General features: G+C 42.7%; 2 protein-coding genes and 2 non-coding genes across 6 annotated transcripts in view; 3 read left to right on the plus strand and 1 right to left on the minus strand.

Annotated features, from left to right (window-relative positions):
* The first annotated feature begins 312 nt into the window (after positions 1-312).
* Positions 313-4,037, plus strand: EEF1B2 (eukaryotic translation elongation factor 1 beta 2). The gene is made up of 6 exons (XM_005415916.2): positions 313-666; positions 851-973; positions 2,044-2,167; positions 2,535-2,601; positions 3,255-3,380; positions 3,846-4,037. The coding sequence occupies exons 1-6, from the start codon at positions 587-589 to the stop codon at positions 3,998-4,000; spliced, it is 675 nt and encodes a 224-aa protein (XP_005415973.1). The 5' UTR covers positions 313-586; the 3' UTR covers positions 4,001-4,037.
* On the plus strand, positions 2,383-2,462 carry LOC115948169. The gene has a single exon (XR_004082019.1). It is a non-coding gene; the product is annotated as a small nucleolar RNA SNORD51 (small nucleolar RNA).
* Positions 2,893-3,026, plus strand: LOC115948174. The gene has a single exon (XR_004082022.1). It is a non-coding gene; the product is annotated as a small nucleolar RNA SNORA41 (small nucleolar RNA).
* A 2,691-nt stretch (positions 4,038-6,728) lies between the features above and the next one.
* Positions 6,729-10,824, minus strand: part of GPR1 (G protein-coupled receptor 1) — a 16,793-nt gene continuing 12,697 nt past the window's right edge. For all 3 annotated transcript variants that reach the window (XM_031056122.1, XM_031056130.1, XM_005415919.3), the window contains one exon: positions 6,729-9,494. In XM_031056122.1, coding sequence (XP_030911982.1) covers positions 8,432-9,478 — 1,047 coding nt within the window. In that variant the 5' untranslated portion in view covers positions 9,479-9,494 and the 3' untranslated portion in view covers positions 6,729-8,431. The remainder of the gene's footprint in view (positions 9,495-10,824) is intronic.

A 10,824-nucleotide genomic window follows, 5' to 3' on the forward strand; every position in this document is an offset into this window, starting at 1 on the left:
GGGCCCTTCCGCCGCTGACCTCAGCCTCCTTCGGCTATCTCCGGAGCCTTCTTCGGCAATCTCCGTAAAGGGCAGTCTGCGTTCGGCAACCTCCGGAGCGAACCGCTTCGGGTATTTCCGGCAAACTATTGGTGAACGATGACTGCCGTAATTTCCGCCCCTAGCCCAGAGCCTTTTCGGCCACCGTCACACGCACTGCCCTCCCTCGGCAGTTTCCGTCCCTTTCCGCCTCTTTCTTCGCTGAACTCCGGAAACTTCCGGTGGCCAGCAGGGCGGGGTGTGGCGACAGTACAATGTGACAAATCCCGTGTGACGCCGCACACCTTCCTAGGGTTTATAGTCAGCCTCACTTTTATTACTTCGACGCTTTCCCACATCTCTGGTGTCCCGTCTGCTACCCACCCTGCGCTGCAGCAGTCGATCTGTGAGGAACTACCTCGCAGCTCGCTCTCGCGGAGGAATACAGCTGCGTACAGTACGCGGAGGGATACCCGCACTATATAAGGCCGGCGCGGGCGCGCCGAAGCCCTTTCCCGCGGCGGTGGCGGTCGGGGCGGGCGTAGCGTGTGGGCCGCGCGCCGCCGCCATGGGCTTCGGGGACCTGAAGCCCGCCGCGGGCCTCCGCGTCCTCAATGCCTTCCTGGCCGACAAGAGCTACATCGAGGGGTGAGAGGCGGCGAAGCGGGTGGCGGGGTGCGGGGAACGTGAGTCGGGCCTGGCGGAGCCGAGCGGTGGGGATGCGGGAGGGCCCCCAGTCACCTCGGCAGCTGCACGGGCGGCGCTGCTCGGCGGCCGCCGCTGCTCCACGTGTTCCTTGAGCAAGGGAGGTAATTTGGCTCATTCCCTGCAGGTACGTCCCTTCCCAGGCTGACATAGCAGTCTTCGAAGCGATCGCTGGCCCGCCGCCTGCAGAATTGTTCCATGCTCTCCGGTGGTACAATCACATTAAGTCCTATGAAAAGCAAAAGGCAAGGTATGGTAAAACTCCGAAGCTGCACTGTCTCCCCGAACTAGCCTAGAAATTATTGCATTTGTTTCTTGTAGTTTAAACAAAACTGGTTTTCAGTGGCACCACGTGGCATTTTGTGTCGTTGGAGCACAAACAGCTTCAGTCAGTACGGAGGACAAAACTAATGATTTGCAGCACCGAAGGACATGGAAACAAAAGGAGATATGAAAGGAAATAGTATCTCTTTTCTCTTTTAGTGGTTTTACGTGTTCATGAAAGGTGTTGTATTGACATCCGTGGAGACTGCAGGCCTCTCTGAAAAGGTACAGCATAGGGAGCAGTCAGTACTGCTACACTGCTTCCTCTGAACTTCAGTCCTCGAGGGAAACACTTCCAAACATGCAGGGCTCAGTCTCCAGTACATTTCTGAAGCTTTTGTAATGCTAAAGGGGACTGAAATTCTGAAGTGGTTTCACAAAGTATCTGGAAATTATTTATGGTTCCTGAAATCCAAAGTTAGTTTAATGGCTTCAGTAACAGCTGTTCACATTAGCAATACAATTATGAGCTTATTGTAAGATAACAGGTCTATATGAGCTGCAAGAGAAGGTAAATTCAGGGGGTTCCGCTCATTTGTCTTGTTGAGAGTAAGGGTTTAGAGTAAAGTGTTCATTAAAACATAGGAACATAGCAGTTACCTTGTAGTAATGTGTTTTCATTAACTTACGAGGTTTTAAACAAGTGAAAGTAGTTCTAGGGACTCATGAACAAGTTGGTAATTCTTCCTAGGCAGAATATTGTGCAGACAAAGGATTCCAATAAGAAAGCTTTTCCTATGCAGGTACTTAGCTGGGCAGGATCATGCCAGCTTTGATGAGCTTCAGCAGATCCCGTATTGACAGATTACTCAGCTGGCATGTCAGGAGCGTTGGGAGCTGTCTTTCACGAAGTTCTGATTTCAAGTAGCAGAATTAGATTTTTGCTCTTATTAGCACAAGTTTTTCATTATAAATGCATTTGTAGATGCATTGATAAACTGGCAGTGATTGTATTGACGTTTGAGGAGGTTCCTAAGTGCCTGCATTTTCTTTCAGCTTGCCAGGAGTAAAGAAGGCTTTGGGCAAATACGGTCCTGCTGATGTTGAGGATACCACAGGTGCGGCCACAGATAGCAAAGATGATGATGACATTGACCTTTTTGGATCTGATGATGAGGAGGTACTTGTGACCTTTTTGTATTATTATTATTGTTTATTGCTTTTCAAAAATAACCACATAGGCAGATCTTCACCTTGACCTAGTTGAAATTACTTATATTTCTGACCTTACAATTCTCAAGTGTAGCTATCTTTGCAGAATTGGAAAGCTTGGAAGGTAAAAACTCAAAAGTTAGAAAACAGTGGGCTGGAGTAGGGTGAACTGTCCAACTTTGACTGGTTACATGATGAGTAAAACAAAAAATCACCATCTTTCGGCTGACAGGTGTGATGATTTGTTTTTATCTGAGTAGATGCCAGTCAGTTTAGTAGTGCTTTGGAGATGTGGACGTTTGGTGCTTTTCTGTAACTGCAAATTTCTCGTTCAGGAAAGTGAAGAAGCAAAGAAGCTGAGAGAAGAACGTCTGGCCCAGTATGAATCAAAGAAATCCAAAAGTATGTGTGCCAAGAGCTTTCTAATCTTTATGCTTGAGTTGATTTTCATGCATTTGGACAGGATGGCTAGAAAGGCTAATTAACTGTAATAATAGATCAGCTTGACTGGAATGAGACAGGAGTAATTAGCTTCACTTGAATTGCCAATGAGCTCAGCCTTCCCGTAGCAAATAGGAATGTTAACATGCTTTTTGTTCTGGTTCGTACACTCCTCCTTGTTCTTTCCAGAGACTGGACTTTCTACAGAAACGGAGATAAAAGTTTAGAGAAACTGCTGCAGTACATAAGTTACTCCACAGCTACTGGTCTGGAACTGTTCAGTTCTGTAGCAGTTGCAGTATTCCCTCTGTGGAAAATAAGCTGTTACACAGCATTAGGCTCCTTCTCAGATGTTCTGAGAAGGACTTCCTCTGTAACAAACACTGTCATCTACTTAAATCTGTGTATACATAATGTATCTATATATTGAACCTTGGCATGTACACAGCTGCAGTACTTGAGAAATGTATGTGGGTACCAGAGGCCTGTCACAGCAATGTGAGCAGGTTTTTGTTCATGAAATTGGGTAAGTTGCTCTAGTAAAACCAGTTTGCAAGTATATTCATGAGTTTTTGGAAGATGCCTATCTTTTCATGGTGACTTTCTTCCCCCAGAACCAGCTGTTGTTGCCAAGTCTTCAATCCTGCTTGATGTGAAACCTTGGGATGATGAGACAGACATGGCCAAACTAGAGGAGTGTGTCCGAAGCATTCAAGCAGATGGCTTGGTCTGGGGGTCTTGTAAGTATGGGGAGATTTCAGAGCAGGGAGAGGGAGAGTGCAGGCCCTTGGGATCGAGTATGAGTAGTGGGACTTGTGGTCACTGCTGCTCCATGAAATGTAGGCAGCTGTGATGGGGGAACTGCCGTACTTCAGTGTCTTTACATGGTCAGAAAAGGTGTATTAGTGCAGTGGCTGGTTAAGATTCAAATACAGGTTTTAAAAGCTATGGGACTTCAGCTCTGCTGTCCTGCATCTCCCTGTACAATTCTGATGCAGCAAACAAACACCTTTACCCATCCACATCACTGGTTTGGGGAAGGGGTGGAGGTCCATAGAAACTTCTTCAATCAGTTGTAATGAATGCTTGGTTGTTAATTAGATGGTCCATAATGTGGACCAAAGGCTCTTTTTATATATTCCTGCAAATTGCTTTCAGAGATTCCACCAATAAAGGAGTACTAAATGCTTTTTTTTGTTTTGCAGCCAAGCTAGTACCTGTTGGCTATGGTATCAAAAAGCTTCAGATCCAGTGTGTTGTTGAAGATGATAAAGTTGGAACAGATATGCTGGAAGAGAGAATAACAGCTTTTGAAGATTATGTACAATCAATGGATGTAGCTGCTTTCAATAAGATTTAATTCTTGATATACCTAGAATAAATGTTGTTGCAAAAAATCTGCAGTGTCTGTGCTTGTTTTGGAATCCTGGAGTAATCTAGCTCACAAATGTAAGGTTTTCTTCTTGGGTAAAGTAAAAGCCAAAACTGAATTTCAAGGTTGCTCTGACACCTCTCTGTAGTACCCAGGAGCACGAGTGGAGCATCACTTCAGAGTTAACGTGACCATGGCTTTAAAATACTGAAATGCTCTTCCTCCATCTGCAGAGGAAATTGCTTCTTTGGAAATGTCTGGGATTCCTCTGGAGGGAGGGATGGTTTTAAGGGAAAGGAGCAGGCCTCAGTCAAAGTGCATGTTTTAGTGGTTAAACAGTATAAATTCCTTTTTAGTAAGGGTGGTGACTAACCAAGTATACCACAGCCTTTGTTGACAGCTAAAACTTCAGTGAGAGAGGGAGACAAAACTAAGTTCAAAGTGACTTGCAGTGCTCTAGAGATAAGTCCTGAGACTACTCTGGTGCCTTCTCACCTGTTCTATGACTTGGAACTTTTAAAATTTTTTTTCCTTTAAGGCTTGGAAACATTTGCAATGAAATTACATCTAGTTTTGTGTCTAAATTAGCATAGCAAATAATGCGGCCGAGGAGCCGCTGCCGTGCGGGGCGCGGGCGGTGCCTCCGGGGGGCGCTGCGAGCCCAGCGGTGCCCTGGGTGCGGAACCGGGAGCTGTGCGCGGGCTGCAGCCGCTGCAGCCTCTGACCTACGCCAGAAACTTGTGCTCGTGACTTAAACAAGAAAAAAGCAGCCGAAAATTCAAACACATTAAAGGATATAAAAAGTAGTGAAATTAACAGGAGTTTGAGCTGTTCACTCAGCTCCAGATTGGTTTCTAGATTGATTTTGACATTTCTTTTAGCGATTGAAGAACCAGCGGGAATAAATCCCAAAAACTGTCTATAGGAATGATACAAATGTAGAAGCTGTCAAAGCTGTGAAGCTTCTAAACAAATTCATAATTCTATGCCTTGCATTGGACTGACAGGATTTATTGTGACCATGAAATGGAATCCTTTTATGTGCCACATTGGTCACTCTGAGATGAAGATGCCCAGTGTCAGTCTGACAGCTGCATCTTAAGTAACTCCTCTTGTTGTTTTTTTCACAGAGCATCTGTGTGGTTATCTGGCACAGCAGGTCCTCTTTCTCCTTGTTTAAAGGTCTGCCAACTTCAGATTATGGAAGAGCTTTGTTTATAATTTGTCTCAGAAAAAAATCTGCCTGCTAGAGGCTTAAAGCCTGGTTAAAGATCTGAAAGTGAGTATTGTTACAGGCTCACTTGCCACTTTCCATAAACCTAATTCCTAAACAGTACCCTTTCTGTGGCAGTTCTCTAGCTGTTGCTTCTGCTAAATCATGTAGCTTAGTTTTACCAATTCTGTCATGGTGCTGTTAAAAGCAAGAAATTGGCAAGCACCATATCAGACAAGCAAGTTATTAAAAATTCTGCCTCAAAAATATAGATTTTATTTTCTTGGCCATCACTTTTTCTATCTCCCATTCAATGTGCCGCTTACCTTGATACTCTTGGCTTTCAAATTAAAGCCCTAAGTGGATAAAAGTGGTTTGATTTATAGATGGTAACTGTGTTAAAATGCAGCACTGAGTCATTCATGTGACCTGCCAGACTGGATTTGTGTGTATTACATTTATGCTAAACATGCACCCACAAACTCTTTGGTTCTTGAGATTTCTTGTGTGTGTTGGGTTTTTTAAATCCTGATATTAAAAAGAAAGTTGCACAGAAACAAAAGAAACAAAAAAACCCTAGAGAGCACAGTGTTCCCAGTGAAAATATAGGTAGGTGTGTGGGCAAGAGTATTCTGCTCAATCTACGTATATTTGTGCTAGGTGTTTTTGGGTGGTGTTTGGGTATGAGCTGGTATATTACTGTGTCATTGTGCCTGTGAAAAATCAGCACCCTGGAATAAATAAGGCAAGCATGCCCCATAACAGAGGGGTCAGTAGAAAATTCCATTCCTTCAGTATGATCTATACGGGGATACTGGGAAAACAGTTTGAACAAAACTAATCTACGTAAAAACCTTCAGAAACACAAAGTGTCCAGGAAGAAGATAAAAGGAACTAGAACCTGTCCATTATGAAATGTGTCAATAGCTATTTCTGTAGTATCTCTTTGCATGATGACACAGGTTCCTTTCCTTTTTCTGGCTCTTTTTTTCCATTGGGGTGAGTCGAATTAGCATTCCTCAGTCCAAGCAGCACAGAATTGTTGGTATTGTTTTGGAGACTCTTTGGAAACAGAGCATTATCTGTTTTGTTTAGATATCTTGCATTACTCTTGAAGAAATGATTGAGATAATTCTGTAACTGATCTTGGTGTGAACAGTAGCAGTTGCACTGCACAATTGTTAATCCACCTAATGCCATAGATCAAGGCTGATTTTGCCTTTTTTCAGTTCTATCCTCTGTCTTCCTCCTGTCTGCTTCTGGCCATACTTTCTGATCCTCTATGCAAGATGGGACATATATGCTCCCCCATTTGAAAATCAGTCTCTGTGCTGTGCCTAGGAACATGTGTGTGCACACAGCTGAAGAAACCTGACATGAACCTTAAATCCCACAGTAGAAAGGGCCAGGACTTGATTTCACCTTCCAAAATCTTTCGGAAGGATCTGTTATAAGAAAAGCCAGTCACCACACATTGCTGCTAAGAAAAGCAAATGAACATGCTCTTTGGAAACAAGGAAATTTTATTACTTCACTTGGACTACAGCCAGGAGAGTACATCATTCTTAGAAAGATGTCAGGGAACATGTGAAGAAAAACTGCAAAATGTTTGATTTAGGCACATACAGGAGCACAGTGCCAAAATATTATGATGAGCAACTATGTACCAGGCAGCAAATGACTCAAAGGAAGAATGCTGCTTACCAGCTTTTCAGCCCAAAGGGAAATACACTGAAATTCCACTGATCCTGCCTGACTCTCAGACTCTGAAACCAGAGCCCAAAGAAATAGTTACAGACCACAGCCAGGCTGTTTCTATTTGTGCAGCTACCAATATTGGATGTGCTTATGCATATATATATATATTTTATACAAAAGCAAATCTATTTACATATAAGGCTTCAATTATAGCATAAATGCTACTGTGTTGGCAGGCCATGTAAAGTAGGTAAATTATCTGAAAGGTAGTTTTATTCTAGATGCCTAGCCCAATAACTAGGAAAAAACAGTTCAAATTTACCCAAAGCTCTATGCTTTTACTTGCAGTAGAGTTTTGTCCCACATTCAACTTTTTAATTAAGTGGTATAGCATCAGAAATTGGTTCACTCCACATAGCATATATATTTGCATTGGTGCCTGTGTGATTCTGTAGCAAGCAACAAGTTGTAACAGAATACAGCATAACTGGGACTACATCTTTCTTATGGGAGTGGACTCCATTTCCTGGATGAACTGTCTTTCCTCTAATTTGGAAAAAAAGCCCGAATTTGGCTACAGACTTGTAACAGAATACTAATGACTTCGCTCCACCCATTTTTTAAGCTTGACATTAAGGCAAACAAAATGTTATATTATTTCTTTACCCTTGCTTGAAAGAGGAATAAAGAGCAATCAATAGTTGTAAACTTCTCTGGGGCTAAAATTTTAAACATAGAAAAAGAAGTGTGGCACGGAAGCTGTAAGAAATATTTTCACTAATTCTTTGCACATTTTGAATGAGCCTAATACCTACATGAAACATCTGCTCAGTATTTTGTACTCAGCTAGTGCTAAAATACAGTAAGTGACCCCGAAACACAGGGTCTCCTGTCTTAGTTTTGAGTATAAGATAAAGAGCAGTGGGAGAAGACAGGTTTTATTTCCATATTTTTCTTTTTTGACAATAGAAGGCAGCAATTCAGTGTTCTCCATCTTGGGATTCTTCTCCAGCTGCAGAGTGGAGCCACTGATAGCTTCATTTAGGTGGGATGTAGCCAGGGGATTCCTCCTTGGGGCAGTAGTAGGCAATCAGGAGACTCATGACCCAGTGATGTACAGCCACAGCCTCTTGGGTGAGAATGCCTCAACTAAGAGTTGTATCAGCAATGGCAAGGAGGAATATTTTTATTATGTGTTCTTTTGATATCAATGAGGTATGGAACCACAGCAAATGGACAGGATCACAACATTCCTCAGCAAAATCCCAGTTAGAGTAATTCCACCTATGCTGATAACTTTCAATTCAGGCTGTATGTGCATTGCAAGGGCACACATCTAAATCACGTGTCCCTCAAAAACCTTTCCACTAAAGCAGCAAATGCAATGAAGCCAGCTGTTTACAGAAAACTGTCTATGCAAAGATGCACATCTGACTGGCAGATGTGAAGTCAAGAACACCTCCAAATCTCCTGTCAGCTCCTCTGGGGAGAGCTGCTGGCACGAGCAGTCACTGGGCAGTCTCACAGCAGCGCACGGGCGTGTTGTCCGAGCTCCAGAGCTGCTCGCTGACTGTGCCCGAGCGGCTCACCTCCCACAGGGCCAGCTTCAGCACCTCAGACACCGTGCTCTTCACCTGCGCTTGGAACTTCTTGCTAATCAGAACGTAGAGGATTGGGTTGAGGCAACTGTTGATGAAGCCAAGGCCGGTGGAGAGGGGAATGCCGTCCTGCAGTAAGTCATGCAGGTTTTCATCGTGGTGAGCAGACAGCTCCACAATGCTGAATATATGATATGGTGTCCAGCAGACAAAAAAAGCTACAACTACAGCAGTGATGGTCCAGAAAAGCCTGCTAGAAGTCAGTACAGTTCTCCTCTTCACTTTGACAATCAGCAGCGAGTAGCAAATAACCATGGTCACTAAAGGAAAGAGGTAACCAAATGCAAGCCTCACCCAAATGAGGATGTGATGTGTCAGCAAAATAAGTTCTCTGTCATGCACATGGAAGTTGTTGTAGCAAATGGTGACATTGTTGAGAACTGTAGCTGTGTCTCTAAAGTACAAGGCAGGGCCACCAATAATTGCAGCTGACATCCAAATGACCCCACTGAGAAGGAGGGTGTTCTTTACAGTCCTGTACTTGTAGGAAAAGACGGGGTGGACAAGGCGGATGTAGCGGTCGAGGCTGATGAATGTCAGGAAGAAAACACTGGCAAACATATTAAGTAGTGCAATGAATGAGTTCATTTTGCAGAGCCACTTCCCAAAGGGCCAGTGGAAGCCCATTGCCACGTATGTAATATAGAGGGGCAGGAAGAGAACAAAAATGAAATCTGCAATGGCCAGATTCAGGAACCAGAGTGTGGAAACAGATTTATCCCATTTAAAGCCCATAAACCAGATTACAATGGCATTACCTGGCACTCCCAGCAGAAATGCCACACTGTAAAAGAAAAGGGAAATAATATGGGCAATGCTGAGGGAGGATTGGGGTGACTCATCTTCCTCAGCCAGATCGTAGAAATAAGAGTAGTTCTCAAAATCTTCAAATGTCATGTTGCAGAGTGGCTTTCTGGGGAAGAAAAGAAATGAAATGGTCAAAGGAGAAATGTTTTATTGCACTGTAAATAGTAAACTGCAAGTCTTTCATGTTTTTGAGCATAAACCAAAAACATTGCCTTAGTTTGACATATCTGTCACCTTTTATCTGTCAGTTGCTAGCACAAAACTCCTGAAGAAATTTGGTCACAGGCATTTCAATAAATGTTCAAATCAAAACAGAACTTGAAATCTTCAATAACTTTTATGTTTTCTTTACATTAATTTCTTAACAGACAGCACTGAGCACAGTATCACTGATACATTTCTGGGAGACCAGATGCAAAGTTTTATTGAAGTATGATTGTGCTGCTCTTTTCTGGTTAGGTTCTGTACTTTACTGCTCTGTTCCTATGTGAAGTAAGCTTTATGCAATATATCTATCTAAAATCAGAGGAGCATTAGACATCTATGTAGGAAAAAAAAAATCACTTAAAAATGCCAGGAAGCCATCTTCTGTAAAATTTCACCCACCACCCTGCCTCAAATTATAGTTAACAAAATGACAGCCATTTCTCCAGCAACTAAAAGTTCATGGGTTTATTCATCTCTTTCATGTATGTTTTTGTATTAAGAAATGATGACTTTCAGGCCCATTTAACATGTTGGATTTCCTTAATACAGCAAAGAACGTAGCAAAGAAGAGAAAGAAATATATAGAACATGTTACAGGTATAATACACATTATGGTGTTCTTCCACTAGTGAGCTGAGAAACGGGTAATAGATGAAAGAAAGCTTCCCATGAACAAAAAACACTGTAAGAGCTATAAATGGAAATATTTGTGTGTCCTTTTTTAAAGACAGAATTATAGGATTTTCTCAGTTTTCTTCTCTTGCAAAAGCTTCTGGAACTTGCAAGTACAACATGATTTTTTCACATAGAAATTCTTCCTGTGGGTGGAAGGGAAGGTGAGGGGGAAGAAAAGTGCAATATAAACCAAAACAGAGGGGGGAAAAAGAAATGAATGGGAAAACAGACAGGAAACAGAGTTTGTACAACAGAAAGAAAAGCAGTCAGAAGTTATTTCACAGTATTATTTCACTGTGTTTAGTTTGCTGTATTAGACAAAGCTGCAGCACATCACGGGTAGCCACAGTCAGACAAAAGTCTCTGCAATGATCAAAACAACTATTCTGCAAAACTCTGTCATTATTTAAAGCTGAATAGTTTGGCTGGGCTCAGCTGCACTTAAGACCTGTGCCTGAGAGCAGTCAATTAGTCCTACTATGATTTATCTTACTGCTGAATTTCTGAGCGCTATCTCCATTCCTGAACCAAAATTCAGCCCATGCTTCTGGAAC

The sequence above is a fragment of the Geospiza fortis genome, unplaced genomic scaffold (assembly GCF_000277835.1).
Source record: "Geospiza fortis unplaced genomic scaffold, GeoFor_1.0 scaffold112, whole genome shotgun sequence".
NCBI lineage: Eukaryota > Metazoa > Chordata > Aves > Passeriformes > Thraupidae > Geospiza > Geospiza fortis.

Excerpts from the sequence above, each read along its gene's own strand:
- EEF1B2 (XM_005415916.2), top strand. The coding sequence starts at position 587 with ATGGGCTTCGGGGACCTGAAGCCCGCCGCGGGCCTCCGCGTCCTCAAT. Across the intron at positions 2,168-2,534 it reads TTGGATCTGATGATGAGGAG|GAAAGTGAAGAAGCAAAGAA; the intron begins GTACTTGTGACC and ends TTTCTCGTTCAG. Across the intron at positions 3,381-3,845 it reads TGGCTTGGTCTGGGGGTCTT|CCAAGCTAGTACCTGTTGGC; the intron begins GTAAGTATGGGG and ends TTTGTTTTGCAG.